Source organism: Hypanus sabinus, chromosome 22 (assembly GCF_030144855.1).
Source record: "Hypanus sabinus isolate sHypSab1 chromosome 22, sHypSab1.hap1, whole genome shotgun sequence".
NCBI classification, from domain to species: Eukaryota; Metazoa; Chordata; class Chondrichthyes; order Myliobatiformes; family Dasyatidae; genus Hypanus; species Hypanus sabinus.
This window is the reverse complement of record NC_082727.1, coordinates 8,775,293-8,793,065: the sequence shown is the minus strand read 5'-3', so window position 1 is coordinate 8,793,065 and position 17,773 is coordinate 8,775,293. Positions and strand designations below refer to the sequence as shown.

Below are 17,773 nucleotides of genomic sequence, written 5' to 3'. Positions count from 1 at the left end.
GTGTATCAAAACATTTGCTGCCACAAAACAACAGTACAGTGCAAGATATAAAAAAAGTTGCTGTTAGTCAGAATAATAAAGGGAGAGAGACTGCGTGTTCATGAACAGTTCAGAAATCTGCTGGTGGAGGGGAAGAAGCTGTTCCTAAACATTGCAAGTGGCTGTGTTAGGCTCCCTGGTGTTAGTAATGAGAAGGCGGCGTGTCCCACATGGTGATTATCCTTAATGACGGATGCCACCTTCTGGAGGCATCACCCTTTGAAGATGGTGGGGAGGCTAGTGCCCGTGATGGAGCTGACACAGCTCACATGCCTCTGCTGATACTTGTAATCCTGTGTATTGGAGCCCACAATGGATTAGTTCTATGGATACAGTAAACCTTAATCCTAACCCACCAAAGAGAAGCTGCTTGAAGCTCTCCTGTCCGTGTACTATTTCTGTAAGTTTGATCAGTTTAAAAACGAACAACGCACAGGTGTCGGAGCAGATGGTGCTGCTGCTTCAAGTTCAAGTTACTTCTATTGTCATTTCGACCATAAACTGCTGGTACAGTACACAGTAAAAATGAAACAACATTCCTCCAGGACCCTGGTGCTACATGAAACAACACAAAACTGCACTAGACTATGTGAGACAGCACAAGGCTACACTAGACTATGTAAAACAACATAAAAACTGCTGTAGACTACAGACCTGCACAGGACTACATAAAGTGCACAAAACAGTGCAGGGAAGTACAATAATTAATAAACAAGACAATAGGCACGGTAGAGGACGCATTACAATGTCAGTCTAGACTCCGAGTATTGAGGAGTCTGATGGTTTGGGGGAAGAAACTTACATAGTCTGGTCGTGAGAGCCTGAATGCTTCGGTGCCTTTTGCCAGATGACAGGAGGGAGAAGAGTTTGTATGAGGGGTGCATGGGGTCCTTCATAATGCTGTTAGCTTTGCAGGTGCAGTGTGTGGTGTAAATGTCTGTAATAGCAGGAAGAGAAACACTAATGATCTTAGCTGACCTCACTGTCTGTTGCAGGGTCTTGCGATCCGAGATGGTGCAATTCCCAAACCAGGCAGTGATACAGCTGCTCAGGATGCTCTCAATACATCCTCTGTAGAACGTGGTGAGGATAAGGGGTGGGAGATGGACTTTTCTCCGCCTTTGCAGAAAGTAGAGACACTTCTGGGCTTTCTTGGCTATGGAGCTAGTGTTGAGGGACCAGGTGAGATTCTCTGTCAGGTGAACACCAAGAAATTTGGTGCTCTTTACGATCTCTACCGAGGAGCCGTCGATGTTCAGTGGGGACTGGTCATTCTGTGCCCTCCTGAAGTCAACAATAACCATCTCTTTTGTTTTGTTCACATTCAGAGACAGGTTGTTGGCTCTGCACAAGTCCGTTAGCCGCTGCACCTCCTCTCTGTAAGCTGACTCGTTGTTCTTGCTGATGAGACGCACCACGGTCGTGTCATCGGCGAACTTGATGATGTGGTTCGAGCTGTGTGTTGCAGCACAGTCGTGGGTCAGCAGAGTGAACAGCAGTGGACTGAGCACACAGCCCTGGGGGGCCCCCGTGCTCAGTGTGATGGTGTTGGAGATGCTGCTCCCAATCCAGACTGACTGAGATCTCCCAGTCAGGAAGTCTAGGATCCAGTTGCAGAGGGAGGTGTTCAGGCCCAGTAGGCTCAGCTTTCCAATCAGTCTCTGAGGGATGATTGTGTTGAATGCTGAACTGAAATCTATGAACAGCTCTCGAATGTGTGTGTCTTTTTTGCCCAGGTGGATGAGGGCCAGATGGAGGGTGGTGATCCAGCGACATGGATTCGATCCTGATCTCTGGTGCTGTCTGCACAGAGTTTATACGTTCTCCCTGTGACCCATCATGACTTTAATCAGCTGCAGATTGGTTGCCAACACTGAAATCACCTCTCTCTCTCTCTCTATATATATAGAGAGCCATGTCCCTCTGGGTGTTAAGTAGAACGGACTGCTTGAGGAAACATTACCAAAGCTTTGCTATGGATAAATGAGAGATGTAAATTATTATTGCCATGCCGTTTAAGCTGTGTCTGTTGACCACATCATCACCTTTCCTCAGATCTAGTCATGGCTCAGCGAGATGACCTGCTTGTCACTGAGTCTGAAGGTTGTTAGTTCAAGTCTCACGCCAGCTACTGTGATCAACGATATTCAGAACAAAGTCGGTGCAGCACTGCCAAGGGTACCAGCTTTCAGATGGGTTGCTAGCCTGAAACTTGCCCTGCCCTGACATGTGTATGCTTGTCAAAAGTTCAGTAGTGTTATTTGCAGGAAAAGCAGAGGATTTTTTTCCTGCTTTCCTCACAATCAATATCTCAGCTCATGGACAACCTTTGTGGCAGTTTGTGGACACGCTGTGTGCAATTTGTACAAATCTGGGTGCATATTGGCTGATGCAAGCCTGTCTTGCTACAGGTATATAAGATGATGAGAGGCATTGATTGTGTGGATGGTCAGAGGCTTTTTCCATCTAGCACAAGAGGGCACAGTTTTAAAGTGCGTGGAAGTAGGTACAGAGGAGATGTCAGGGGTAAGTTTTTTACTCGGAGAGTGGTGAGTGCATGGAATGGGCAGAGACAACGGTGGTGGAGGCAGATACGATAGGGTATTTTAAGAGACTCCTGGACAGGTACATGGAGCTCAGAAAAATAGAGGGCTATGAGTAACCCTAGGTAATTTCTAAGGTAAGGAGATGTTTGGCATAGTATTGTGGGCCAAAGGGCCTGTGTTGTGCTGTTGGTTTTCTATGTTTCTATAAAAGCTGAGCAGTGTCCCAGGAACACACAGAAAATGCTGGAGGAACTCAAGAGTCCAGGCAGCATCTACGGAAAAGAGTAAGCAGTTGATGTTTCAGGGTGAGACCCTTCGGCCGAACTGGAGAAAAAAGATTGAATCCTCCAACCTGAGTGTGGCCTCATTACGGCAATAGAGGAACCCATAGTCTGTGGCCCCCTCTCTCCCTCTCCCCCTCTAACTCCCCCTCCCCAATCCCATTTCCCTCTCCCCCCTTCCCCTCCCCAATCCCATTTCCCTCTCCCCCCTTCCCCTCCCCAATCCCATTTCCCTCTCCCCCTCCCCATCCCATTTCCCTCTCCCTCCTCCCCCTCCCCAATCCCCTCTCCCTCTCCTCCATCTCCCCCTCCCCCTCCCCAATCCCATTTCCCTCTCCCCCTCCCCCTCCCCAATCCCATTTCCCTCCTCCCCTCCCCAATCCCATTTCCCTCTCCCTCTCCTCCATCTCCCCCTCCCCCCTCCCCAATCCTCATTACAGCAATAGAGAAACCCATAGTCTGCCTCCCTCTTCCCCCCTCTCACTCCCCCTGCTCCCTATCCCCCTCCCCAATCCCATTTCCCTCTCCCTCCCCCTCCCCAATCCCATTTCCCTCTCCCTCCTTCCCCTCCCCAATCCCATTTCCCTCTCCCTCCCCCCAATCCTCATTACAGCAATAGAGAAACCCATAGTCTGCCCCCCTCTCACTCCCCCTGCTCCCTATCCCCCTCCCCAATCCCATTTCCCTCTCCCTCCCCCTCCCCAATCCTCATTACAGCAATAGAGAAACCCAGTCTGTCGCCTCCCTCTCCCCCCTCTCCCTCCCCCTCCCCAATCCCATTTCCCTCTCCCTCCCCCTCCCCGATCCCATTTCCCTCTCCCTCCTTCCCCTCCCCAATCCCATTTCCCTCTCCCTCCCCCCCAATCCTCATTACAGCAATAGAGAAACCCAGTCTGTCGCCTCCCTCTCCCCCCTCTCCCTCCCCCTCCCCAATCCCATTTCCCTCTCCCTCCCCAATCCCATTTCCCTCTCCCTCCCCCAATCCCATTTCCCTCTCCCTCCCCCCATCCCATTTCCCTCTCCCCCCTTCCCCTTCCCAATCCCATTTCCCTCTCCCTCCCCCCTCCCCAATCCTCATTACAGCAATAGAGAAACCCACACTGTCGCCTCCCTCTTCCCCCCTCTCCCTCCCCCTCCTCCCTCTCCCCCTCCCTCCCCAATCCCATTTCCCTCTCCCTCTCCTCCATCTCCCCCTCCCCAATCCTCATTACAGCAATAGAGAAACCCATAGTCTGTCGCCTCCCCCCCTCTCACTCCCCCTCCTCCCTATCCCCCTCCCCAATCCCATTTCCCTCTCCCTCCCCCCCAATCCTCATTACAGCAATAGAGAAACCGTCTGTCGCCTCCCTCTCCCCCTCTCCCTCCCCCTCCCCAATCCCATTTCCCTCTCCCTCTCCCTCCCCCTCCCCAATCCTCATTACAGCAATAGAGAAACCCATACTGTCGCCTCCCTCTTCCCCCTCTCCCTCCCCCTCCTCCCTCTCCCCCTCCCTCCCCAATCCCATTTCCCTCTCCCTCCCCCTCCCTCCTCCCCAATCCTCATTACAATAGAGAAACCCATAGTCTGTCGCCTCCCTCTCCCCCCTCCCTCCCCCTCCTCCCTCTCCCCCTCCCCAATCCCATTTCCCTCTCCCTCTCCCTCCCTCCCCCTCCCTCCCCCTCCCCAATCCCATTTCCCTCTCCCTCTCCCTCCCTCCCCTCCCCAATCCCATTTCCCTCTCCCCCTCCCCCTCCCCAATCCCATTTCCCTCTTTCTCTCCCTCTCCTCCGTCTCCCCCTCCCCTCTCCCCAATCCTCATTACAGCAATAGAGGAACCCATAGTCTGTTGCCCCCTCTCTCCCCCTCCCTCTTCGCCCTCCCCAATCCCATTTCCCTCTCTCCCCTCATCTCCTTAACTGCCCATCACCTCCCTCTGATGCTCCTCCCCTTTCCCTTTCTTCCACGCTCTCCTGTCAGATTCCCCCTTCTCCAGCCCTGTATCTCTTTCACTAATTGACTCCCCAGCTCTTCACTTCACCCCCCCCATGGTTTCACCCATCACCTAGTATCTTGTATTTCTTCCTCCCCTCCCCCCACCTTCTTGCTCTGACCTCTCATCTTTTATTCTGCAGTGCTGCCGAAGGGTCTCGGCCCCAAATGCCGACTGTTTACTCTTTTCCAGTCGCTGCCCGGCCTGCTGGGTTCCTCCTGCACTTTATGTGTGTTGCTCGGATTTCCAGCATCTGCGGGTTTTCTCTGGGCAGTGTCCTGGAGCACTATAGAAATGAAAGCTGACCCCACGTGGAGACAGAGTGATAAAGAAGGGGTGTGACACACTTACCTTCATTGGTTGCACCACCGAGTACGAGCCCGGAATTCCTGTCGCAGCTTTATAAAACTTCGGTTAGGCCGCTCTTGGAATGTTGTGTGTAATTCCAGTCATTCCATACAGAAGGCTGTGGAAGCTTTGGAAAGGGTACAGAAGGGGTTTTCTAGGATGCTGCCTGGAATGGGCACCACAGTAGCGTAGCAGTTAGCGTGATGCTATTGGAGTCCGTTGTAAGGAGTTTTTATGTTCTCCCAGTGGAATGCATGGGTCTCCTCCAGGTGCTCCAGTTTCCATCCATAGTCCAAAAACATACTGGTCAGTAGATTAATCGGCCATTATACATTGTCTCGTGATTAGGCTAGGGTTAAATCAGGGGGTTACTGGCAGCACAGCTTGAGGGCCAGAAGGGCCTATTCTGCACTGTGTCTCTAATAACGATAGTCTGCATGTTAAAGGAGAGATTAGAGAAAATGAGTTGTTTTCTCTGGAAAGTCAAAGGTCGAAAGAAATCGTAATAGAAGTTAGTTAAATTATGTGAGGCCTACACAGGACAGTCAGTTGGAGGCTTCTTTATGCAGGGTGGTAATATCAAATGCTAGAGGAGGTGCATCGAAGGTGTGAGGAGAACCTGAAGTCTTGTAGCACATCAAGTGTGTTGCGTTGTGGCAGCGGCACAGCACAAAGACGTCAAATTACTGTAAATTACAGAAGCAATAAAGGTGTACAAAAAGGAATAATGAAGCAATGCTCCTGGGTTTTGGGCCGTTCAGAAATGTGTCAGTGGAGAGGAAGAAGCTGTTTGTGAATCATTGAATGTGGGTCTTCAGACTCCTGTACCTCCTCCCAGTTTAAAGGAGATGTTCAGTTGCACAGGGAATGTTCGGTGCCTGCGGTGTGCTGCCAGGGGAGTGGTAGAAGCAGTTATGATGGTGGTGTTTAGGAGCCATTTAAGTAGAGACATGAAGGTGCAGGGAATGGATCAGGTAAGACATTGTGGGCTGAAGGGCCTGTTTTTTTGCTGTACATGAGATTAAAGTACATGCATGTTACCTTATGCTAATTTCAGATATGCTTTTGTGCAAACATTTACAGAAAAAAACAAAACATTATGAAATCTTATAAATTAAGTCTGACAAATTGTACAAATAAAAATAATACTGTGAGCACAAGAGTGATTCTGTAGGTCGCAGAGTCAGTTGAGGACACTGGTAAATGAGGTTATCCACACTGGTTCAGAAGCCTGGTGGATGTAAGGTAACAGATGATAGTATAGTAGCCGAATGAACCAGGTTTAGTGCCACCAGTCTCTCTACATTCTCCCCATGAGTGTCCTGGTTTCCTCCCACTTTCTCAAGTTGTACAGGTTAGTGTTAATAAGCTATGCATGTGTTAAGTTGGCATTGGAACCATGGCAATGATTACCAGCTGTCCCAATGATCATTGGTGCTGACAATGCATTTCGCTACAAGTTTCAATGTTTTGATGTACGTGTTGACAAATGAAGCTTATCTTTATATTTAAAACTGTCCCTGAACCTATTTTCACCTGTCTCATGGCATTTCCCAGTGTGATTTAATGTCTGGTTCTGTTTCAGAACATTGAGAAGAACTTGATCAGGCCGACAGCGTTCAAGCCGGTCATGCCCAAGAACAGGAGCTCTGTCCAGTACTTCGTTCCCCGAACCATCAATGGATTGTCAGACAGCCAAGGGAGCCTGAACATTGTCTTCAATGGTAACTCCCTGGGGTCCATCAGCTGTGCCGAGAAGCACAACTCACTGCAGAGCTGCGGTTGTTCCCGGAGCAGCGCGCAGTCGGGAACACTGTCGGACTCTGGCCGGAACTCCCTGTCCAGCCTGCCCACCTACAGCACGGGCGGAAGCCAGCAGCTGGAAGCAGTGAGCTGCTCCACGGGCCACATCAACCTCGAGGGGCCGGGGGGACAGCAGAGCCTGAACGGGAGGGGCGCCGCCTCGCTGAATGGACTTTCCAACTCGGACAGTGGCCGCTCGTCCTCCAGCAAGAGCTCGGCCTCGCTGAGCGGCCGCTGTCCCCTGCTGTCAGACGGCGAGCAGGAGCTGGGGGTCCGCGAGCTCGAGGAGAGATTGCGGGAGAGGGAGGCTGAGCTGCGGCAGCTGCGGGAGAGCTTGGAGGAGAACGAGGCGGCCCTGTGCCAGATCTACGAGGAGAAGCAGCGGCGCTACGAGCAGGAGGCGGAGGAGCTGCGTCAGAGCTGCGCCAGCAGGCTGCGGCAGAGCGCCCAGCGGGCCCAGCGGGTGCAGCAGGTGCTGCAGCTCCAGGTGTGCCAGCTCCAGCAGGAGAAGAAGCAGCTGCAGGAGGACTTTGCCCAGCTGCTTCAGGAGCGCGAGCTCCTTGAGAAGAAGTGTGCTTCCATCGAGAAGGAGCAGACTGAGCTGGGCCCACGGCTGGAGGAGACCAAGTGGGAGGTAGGCAGGTGCTCGTTGCCATGGCTATGGGGGTGTCAGCAAGTGCCTGCAGTCACCATGGCCACAGGGTCCCAAATGGGAGGCCCATGGACACTGTGGGGACCATTGGAGGCTGGGCAGGTGCCTGTGGTGACTGGGACCCAAATGGGAGGCCAGCAGAGGCCCATAGACACTGTGGGGACCATTGGAGGCTGGGCAGGTGCCTGTGGTGACTGGGACCCAAATGGGAGGCCAGCAGAGGCCCATGGACACTGTGGGGACCATTGGAGGCTGGGCAGGTGCCTGTGGTGACTGGGACCCAAATGGGAGGCCAGCAGATGCCCACAATCAGCAAGGTCACCATGGCAATGGGTCTGCCATCAGCAACCTATTCTGGGAGGTTCAGGCTTCAGGTGTTCCCCCTGCAGGGAGATGGCCAGGAAGCCAGTCTGGTGGCTGGGGCTGTGAAATTAGAGTGGTGTGGGTGGGTGATGGGGAAATGCAAGGGTTGGTGAGGCAGGATCATAATGAGATGTGAGGGGTGATGGAAAGAGTGATGAGTGGGGTGGGGGAATGGGAGGACAATTTCGGACCCTGCTGTTGTTGAGAACAGCCACCTTTTGGACTTCCCTGCGTATGAACAAACTTCCATATTACTAAATTCCAACATAAGTACATGCATTCATTCCCCGCTCTTCACATTTAGTTACTGTTCTTTTTTTATCAGTTATGTCTACTTTGGATGTCTCCGTATTGAGTGATTTTTGTGTGTTTTCCCAAGCAAAGTAAACTTTTGAACGTCTGTAAAAATGGACTCTGTTCATTACCCAAGGATGGCCAACAATGTAAATTCCTAAAAGATAAAAAAACTTACTTCCTTGTCACTGATCATATAACCAGATTTATAACTCTGGCACTCCATCTCAGACCTTGCTGGAAAGCATTTTGAGAAAGTACAAGTGCCCTAAAATATCAGCCAAGCACTGTACTGTCTGTTTTCCCCTCCATAGAAGTTGAATTCCTCCAAAGTTTTGTGTGTGTTGCTCAAGATTTCCAGCAACTGCAGAATCTCGTGTTTGTGATACTGTCTCTCATTCTTTGTAAGTCATCCTTTTATCTTTCTTGTTATTCTCTCTTACTAATTCAATTCTCCAGTTTCATACAGTGTGTTCTCTTTTTAGATCCTGCACTATCTCTACCCTACTTTATCCTTCTCCCCCAGCTCTTGGCCTTTTTCTGTAAGCTATAAATTGCATTAGTGCTGCTTGGTCCTCCTCTTTCCCACTCTCATCCATCACTGTCCCCTGGGCTCCAGTCTTCACCTAGTTTTCCCAAATGGAAGTGAAGCAAAAAGAACACAGCAAATGCAGTCATGGTGGGCGATCGTGGTGTGATTTGGAGTTTCTCGAAGGGATATTTACCAAACTGATGTCTTCTCCTGTTGTTTTGCCACACTCCAGGTTTGCCAGAAGTCTGGGGAGATTTCCTTACTGAAGCAACAGCTTAAAGACTCCCAGGCTGATCTAGCCATGAAGAGTAATGAAATTCTTTCCCTGAAAGCGCAGCTCCGTGAGGTCCGTGCCGAGCTGCAGGACCACGAGGACGAGATTCACGAGTTCCGCGATTCGGTCCACACGAAGACCCTGGAGCTGGAGGTGTGCGAGAACGAGCTTCAGCGTAAGAAGAACGAGGCCGAGCTTCTGAGGGAGAAGGTTGGCAAGCTGGAGCAGGAGACGACTGGCCTGAGGGAAGCCCTGGGCAATACAAGGCATGCGATTGGCCCGTACTCTGAGCGGGAGGACACTTTCCTGATGTATGAGAGTGACGAGGCCAAGGTCCAACGACAAAACTCAGACAGCCAGCAGAGCCTCAGACAGCAAATGGAAAAGCTGAGGGCTGAGCTCATGTACGAGAGGAGGAGGAGCGAGACTCAGCTGCAGAACTTTGAGGTGGAGAGACGCACGTGGCAGGCGGAGAAGGAGAAGGTGATTAGATACCAGAAACAGCTCCAACACAACTACATCCAGATGTACCGGAGGAACCAGGATCTGGAACGAGAAATGAGGCAACTCAGTCTGGAACTGGAAGCCAGGGAATTAGATGAGCTCGAGGTGCGAAATGAAGACATTCGATTTGAGGAGATCGCGGCAACAGAAATCTAAAGTAATGATTTTAATAAAGGACAAGCCACCTACCTTTGCCAAATCTTTGTGTTAGATAAATATAATGCAGACAGGATGGACAATCATAACTCTCTAACTGTTTTAGTTTATTTCTATTATTTGTAATAAAGGGACTTATGACTGTTTTGACATAATCTTCCTCGGGGCCACAGTCAGACATGTCGCTTTCTTGGAGGTACTCTGTTCTTTCCAATCTCTTGCAGTGTGAATATAGGGGGATAAAATGAAATAAAATGGTGAATTCAACCACGCTGGTGAGCAAACACCCAGTAAATATTTGCAGTATAATACGTAAAACCAACAGAACACAGTGGAATGATAGATGGTTCATTATACACTAAAACTGCCTTTGAGCTTTACTATGAATGATTGACCAGTACCGTTGCTACACATTTACTATGAAAGGTTAAAGTAAGTTTGGCCAGTTTGCTCTGCGGGTGAAGATAACTGTGACCAAAAGCTGTTATCGGGAAAAGAAACTTGTCTGAGAAGCACTTCTAACTAAAAACTACAAACTTAGAAACTTGAAAATGTATTTTATTTTGGGAAGTGCTCCTGTAAAACAATTCTGAGCACCTTTTATAAAACGGCATGAAATGATGAAGGTGATTTCCTTTTACTATTTTGGATAGAAGGAAACTGGATTTTTCAGCCAGATTTATATTTTAATATACCAAATCCTCTGTCCTTGCTGTTTGTATCTGGGCTCTTATTTCTGTCAGGATTCCTTTGCTTACAACCTGTTCGTGTTACAGCTGTGGACGATAATGGACAATCCAAAAGTGAATATTATGCAAAGTCAGGTTTCAAAAACCAGTATCCTCACTTTCCACAAGGATTAAGCCAAACTGGTTTGGGCATTTGGGGTGGGAACCCATCATCACAGTGACCTTGAGTCTATGTTAAAGAGTGGAATAGGATTGGGGAAGGCGATTTGGAATGACAAGTTTATTGTCACTGACTGACATAAGTTTGGTAGCAGTATAACAATTTTCTATAAGATACAATAAAAATAAATACTGTAAGAGAGGAATTATCGGGCAGTGTTCGTGGATTCATGGACCGTTCAAAGCCTGATGATGGAGGGGAAGAAACTTTCTAAAACACAGAGTTTGGGTCTTCAGGCTCCTGTACCTGTAATGAGAAGAGGGAATGTCCAGGATGTTGAGGCTCCCTAATGATAAATGCTCCCTTCTTGAGTCACCACCTTTGAAGATGGTCTTGATGGTGGGAGGATTTGCCCAAGGTGGAGGTGGCTGAGTCTACAGCACTCTGCCCTCTTGCAATCCTATGCATTGGTGCCTGCATATCAGTGATGGATCCAGTCAGAACTTTCTCCACGGTACACCTGTGGAAATGTGCCAGTCTTTTGAGACATACCAAATCTCCTCAAATTCCGAATGAAGCCGAGGTGCTGGCATGCCTTTGTTGTGATTGCATCAATGTGGTAGGCCCAATATAGATGCTTTGAGATGTTGACACCAGGAGTATAGAACTGCTCACCCTTTCAACAGCTGACCCCTCAGTGTGTTCCCCTGACTTCCCTCCATCTTTTCACCCCTGTGCACTTCACGTCAGGAAAAGATTGTGTTCAGCAGGAAGTTCCACCCACCCCAATTTTCACTCCTGTAACCTCCCTGTCCACCTCTTGCCCCAACCAGGTGTGCTACATTTTTGCATAATACTGGGATGTAGCGTTGCTCGGTGGCTGAAGGAAAGTGACTTTGCAAAATTCTGTCTTTCTCAAGCTACTGAAGAGACAGAAACTGCTCCACTATTCCTTCTGTTGCTGAAGCCTGAGCCCAATTTGCAGGCCGTTGCTTCAATCACTGCCCCCAATTGTGCATCTCCCTGTGTGCTGCCAGCTCCATTGTATTCCAGCTGATTGGCCCATGGGGGCCCAGCGGAAGGTAAAAACGGTGCAGGCTGCCAGTCTGGGGCAGAGCTCAGGTCCTTCATGGTGTGGCCCATTGGCTTTCCTTATCGGTGCAGAGAAATCAAAGGGTGAACCAGATTGTCTCATGGATTTAAATAAAAGCTTTTGAAATGTCTGGATTTTGTCTGTCTGCTGCACACAACAAAATTAACGTTGGTAACCATTATAACACAAAGTATAGAGAAAATCTATATTACATATTTCCCAATATATTATAATACAATATAATATGGGATATTCCCTAACTCAGCCACTTTGCTTTATTAATGATGATATGCATTCCATTCTGTTCAAAATTTACCCAGAAAGAAGAAATGTGTTTACCCATACACATTAATGCACACAGCATCAGCCAACCATCACCATCAGGGAAGAGTCCGGTGGCTTGTTGTGTGAGATAAGAGTGAGAGTCAAAATTAAGCTAACTACCCTATCTTCATCAACGCCATCATCAGTACTTTGGTTTCTCAGTATGTGGGATAGCTGCGTGCACCTTTCCTGTAGGTTACTTCCAAAAGCTAAGGTGCTGTTGATTCTTGGCTCTCAACTAATGTTGGAGACACGAGATGGAAGTTGATGAAATCTGGCACAACATACAAAGCACAGGCAGCATCAATGGTGTGAAATGTCAACAGTCCATCTCACTCTGCAGATGCTGCCTGGCCACTGAGTTCCTCCAGCGCTTTGCATGTTGCTGCCTATCTACAAGATCAGATTATATTGGTTGTTGGGAGAAGCACTGGCAGTGGCTGTTTTCTAAACCTTTGCAAGTTCACAGACTGTAGGACAAGTTGATCTTCCCACCAAAGATTTTGGCTTTCTTGATTTTATTTTGGCACATTCTGTCCCGATAGTAATAAAACTGAAATCCACCGAAGTCCCTCAAGACTCCCGGTTTATCTTCAGTCTTTTAATGAATAAATTTATTGATTAGTTTACAAGATGGGGATGTATGTCATAATGGTGGGTTTTATTATCCATCTATTACTCCAGAAATGAGAATATAGTCTAGGTTTCAACTAGCTGTTGTCGCAAATAGGCTAGACTCTTGACAGATTTTAATCACTGAGAATGGGTTTTCACAAAATTCTGGACTACAATTGCTACCCAATCTCCTGTAAAAATGCTATCTCATTTTCTCACTTCCTTTGCCTCCACATCTGTTCCCAAGATATGGCTTTCCTTTCTGGGATATCAGAGATGTCCACCTCCCTCAAAGTACACGGTTTCCCTCCCTCCACTGTTGATGCTGCCCTCACCCTGTCTCCTCAATTTCCCAAACAACCGCGCTCACCCCATCTTCCCACTGCCTTAACAGTGAATAGAATTCGTCTTGTCCTTACATATCACCCCAACAGCCTTCAAACACATGATCTTCTGCAACGTCCGCCATCTCCAAAGAGATCCCACCACTTAACATAACGTTAATCTCCCTTCCTATCTCTGATTTTTTTTGCAGGGAACACTCCTATGATTCATCCCTCCCCACTAATCTCCCTCAGCACCTATCCCTGAGTGCTCCACCTGCACACGCCCTCGGTCATCAATGGAGTTCGGCATTCCCAGTGCAGCCTCCTCAATAGCGGTGAGACCATAGTAAACTGGATGGACCCTCATCCATCTGCCACAAGTAGAACTTCTCAGCCCATCATTTTCATTCCAATTCCCATTCCCGTTCCAACAACTTAGGCCATGGCCTCCTCTTGTGCCAAGAAGAGGCCACCCTTAGGGTGGAGGAGTAACTGTCATAAGGTGGGCGTTGGGAACGGACCCAAATGCAAGACACAGACAGTGAACTACCAGGAACAGGAATAGGCATGAGAGGGAAGTGGGGAAGAAAGGACTCTGATCATGACAAGGATCCCGCGCCTGGGCTAGGATTTGACTAGGATAGGGAACCAGGACATGGAACTGGGAACTAGGAGCCTGGCTTGGACTCTGAGCTAGGCGAGGAACAAATGTGGCTACAGGACGAGGAGAGTCTACAGGACTGTACATGAGGCTCCCGGACAGGATAAGGGAACCCCAACACCGAGCTGGGTGAGGCAGAAGGAAAAGACCAGAACACAAAGCCGTAGCTTGGACAGGATAAGGTTCATGGACATGGCTAGGACTGGACGAGACCCCGAAGCCTTGACTTGGTCGAGGAAGAGACAGGAACGTAGAACACAGAGCCGGGATCCCTCCTTGGGTACAGGACATTGGGCCAGGATCCCTCCTTGGGTACAGGACACAGAGCCGGGACCCATCCTTGGGTACAGGACGTAGGGCCAGGACTCATTACACAGAACACAGAGCTGGGACCCCTCCTTGGGTACAGGACATAGGGCCGGGACCCCTCCTTGGGTACAGGACACAGAGCCGGGACCCCTCCTTGGGTACAGGACACAGAGCCGGGACTCCTCCTTGGGTACAGGACACAGAGCCGGGACTCCTCCTTGGGTACAGGACACAGAGCCGGGACCCCTCCTTGGGTACAGGACACAGAGCCAGGACCCCTCCTTGGGTACAGGACGTAGGGCCGGGACCCCTCCTTGGGTACAGGACATAGAGCCGGGACTCACTACACAGAACACAGAGCCGGGACCCCTCCTTGGGTACTGGACGTAGGGCCAGGACTCATTACACAGAACACAGAGCCGGGACCCCTCCTTGGGTACAGGACACAGAGCCGGGACCCCTCCTTGGGTACTGGACGTAGGGCCAGGGCTCATTACACAGAACACAGAGTCAGGACCCCTCCTTGGGTACAGGACACAGAGCCGGGACCCCTCCTTGGGTACAGGACGTAGGGCCGGGATCCCTCCTTGGGTACAGGACACAGAGCCGGGACCCATCCTTGGGTACAGGAAGTAGGGCCAGGACTCATTACACAGAACACAGAGTCAGGACCCCTCCTTGGGTACAGGACACAGAGCCGGGACCCCTACTTGGGTACAGGACACAGGGCCGGGACCACTCCTTGGGTACAGGACACAGGGCCGGGACCCCTCCTTGGGTACTGGACGTAGGGCCAGGGCTCAATACACAGAACACAGAGTCAGGACCCCTCCTTGGGTACAGGACACAGGGCCGGGACCCCTCCTTGGGTACTGGACGTAGGGCCAGGACTCATTACACAGAACACAGAGCCGGGACCCCTCCTTGGGTACAGGACACAGAGCCGGGACCCCTCCTTGGGTACTGCACGTAGGACCAGGGCTCATTACACAGAACACAGAGTCAGGACCCCTCCTTGGGTACAGGACACAGAGCCGGGACCCCTCCTTGGGTACAGGACGTAGGGCCGGGATCCCTCCTTGGGTACAGGACACAGAGCCGGGACCCATCCTTGGGTACAGGAAGTAGGGCCAGGACTCATTACACAGAACACAGAGCCGGGACCCCTCCTTGGGTACAGGACACAGAGCCGGGATCCCTCCTTGGGTACAGGACACAGAGCCGGGACCCATCCTTGGTTTTCAGGAAGTAGGGCCAGGACTCATTACACAGAACACAGAGCCGGGACCCCTTCTTGGGTACAGGACATAGGGCCGGGACCCCTCCTTGGGTACAGGACACAGAGCCGGGACCCCTCCTTGGGTACAGGACACAGAGCCGGGACCCCTCCTTGGGTACAGGACACAGAGCCGGGACCCCTCCTTGGGTACAGGACGTAGGGCCGGGACCCCTCCTTGGGTACAGGACATAGAGCCGGGACTCACTACACAGAACACAGAGCCGGGACCCCTCCTTGGGTACTGGACGTAGGGCCAGGACTCATTACACAGAACACAGAGCCGGGACCCCTCCTTGGGTACAGGACGTAGGGCCGTGATCCCGCCTTAGGTACAGGACACAGAGCCGGGACCCCTCCTTGGGTACAGGACACAGAGCCGGGACCCCTCCTTGGGTACAGGACATAGGGCCGGGACCCCTCCTTGGGTACAGGACACAGGGCCGGGACCCCTCCTTGGGTACAGAACACAGAGCCGGGATCCCTCCTTGGGTACAGAACACAGAGCCGGGACCCCTCCTTGGGTACAGGACATAGGGCCGGGATCCCTCCTTGGGTACAGGACATAGGGCCGGGATCCCTCCTTGGGTACAGGACATAGGGCCGGGATCCCTCCTTGGGTACAGGACACAGAGCCGGGACCCCTCCTTGGGTACAGAACACAGAGCTGGGATCCCTCCTTGGGTACAGAACACAGAGCCGGGACCCCTCCTTGGGTACAGGACATAGGGCCGGGATCCCTCCTTGGGTACAGGACATAGGACCAGGATCCCTCCTTGGGTACAGGACATAGGGCCGGGATCACTCCTTGGGTACAGGACATAGGGCCGGGACCCTTCCTTGGGTACAGGACACAGAGCCGGGACCCATCCTTGGGTACAGAACACAGAGCCGGGACCCCTTCTTGGGTACAGGACATAGGGCTGGGACCCCTCCTTGGGTACAGGACACAGAGCCGGGACCCCTCCTTGGGTACAGGACACAGAGCCGGGATCCCTCCTAGGGTACAGGACACAGAGCCGGGACCCCTCCTTGGGTACAGGACACAGAGCCGGGACCCCTCCTTGGGTACTGGACGTAGGGCCAGGGCTCATTACACAGAACACAGAGCCGGGACCCCTCCTTGGGTACAGGACACAGGGCCGGGACCCCTCCTTGGGTACAGGACATAGGGCCGGGATCCCTCCTTGGGTACAGGACATAGGGCCGGGATCCCTCCTTGGGTACAGGACACAGGGCCGGGATCCTTCCTTGGGTATAGAGCACAGAGCTGGGATCCCTCCTTGGGTACAGGACACAGGGCCGGGATCACCTCCTTGGGTACAGGACACAGAGCCGGGACCCCTCCTTGGGTACAGGACGTAGGGCCGGGACCCCTCCTTGGGTACAGGACATAGAGCCGGGACTCACTACACAGAACACAGAGCCGGGACCCCTCCTTGGGTACTGGACGTAGGGCCAGGACTCATTACACAGAACACAGAGCCGGGACCCCTCCTTGGGTACAGGACGTAGGGCCGTGATCCCGCCTTAGGTACAGGACACAGAGCCGGGACCCCTCCTTGGGTACAGGACATAGGGCCGGGATCCCTCCTTGGGTACAGGACAAAGGGCCGGGATCCCTCCTTGGGTACAGGACACAGGGCCGGGACCCCTCCTTGGGTACAGAACACAGAGCTGGGATCCCTCCTTGGGTACAGAACACAGAGCCGGGACCCCTCCTTGGGTACAGGACATAGGGCCGGGATCCCTCCTTCGGTACAGGACATAGGGCCAGGATCCCTCCTTCGGTACAGGACATAGGGCCGGGATCCCTCCTTGGGTACAGGACACAGAGCCGGGACCCTTCCTTGGGTACAGGACACAGAGCCAGGACCCCTCCTTGGGTACAGGACGTAGGGCCGGGACTCACTGCACAGAACACAGAGCCGGGACCCCTCCTTGGGTACTGGACGTAGGGCCAGGGCTCATTACACAGAACACAGAGTCAGGACCCCTCCTTGGGTACAGGACACAGAGCCGGGACCCCTCCTTGGGTACAGGACACAGGGCCGGGACCCCTCCTTGGGTACAGGACATAGAGCCGGGACTCACTACACAGAACACAGAGCCGGGACCCCTCCTTGGGTACAGGACGTAGGGCCAGGACTCATTACACAGAACACAGAGCCGGGACCCCTCCTTGGGTACAGGACACAGAGCCGGGACCCCTCCTTGGGTACAGGACATAGGGCCGGGATCCCTCCTTGGGTACAGGACACAGAGCCGGGATCCCTCCTTGGGTACAGGACACAGAGCCGGGACCCCTCCTTGGGTACAGGACACAGGGCCGGGACCCCTCCTTGGGTACAGGACGTAGGGCCGGGACCCCTCCTTGGGTACAGGACATAGAGCCGGGACTCACTACACAGAACACAGAGCCGGGATCCCTCCTTGGGTACTGGACATAGGGCCAGGACTCATTACACAGAACACAGAGCCGGGTCCCCTCCTTGGGTACAGGACACAGAGCCGGGACCCCTCCTTGGGTACTGGACGTAGGGCCAGGTCTCATTACA

At 52.0% G+C, this 17,773-nt stretch overlaps 1 protein-coding gene across 2 annotated transcripts in view; it reads left to right on the top strand.

Annotated features, from left to right (window-relative positions):
- lzts2a (leucine zipper, putative tumor suppressor 2a) overlaps nt 1-11,833 on the top strand; it is a 102,956-nt gene extending 91,123 nt beyond the window's left edge. For both annotated transcript variants that reach the window (XM_059947017.1, XM_059947016.1), the window contains exons 3-4: nt 6,770-7,621; nt 9,061-11,833. In XM_059947017.1, the coding sequence (XP_059803000.1) occupies nt 6,770-7,621; nt 9,061-9,762 (1,554 nt within the window). In that variant the 3' untranslated portion in view covers nt 9,763-11,833. The remainder of the gene's footprint in view (nt 1-6,769; nt 7,622-9,060) is intronic.
- The last annotated feature ends 5,940 nt before the right edge of the window (nt 11,834-17,773 follow it).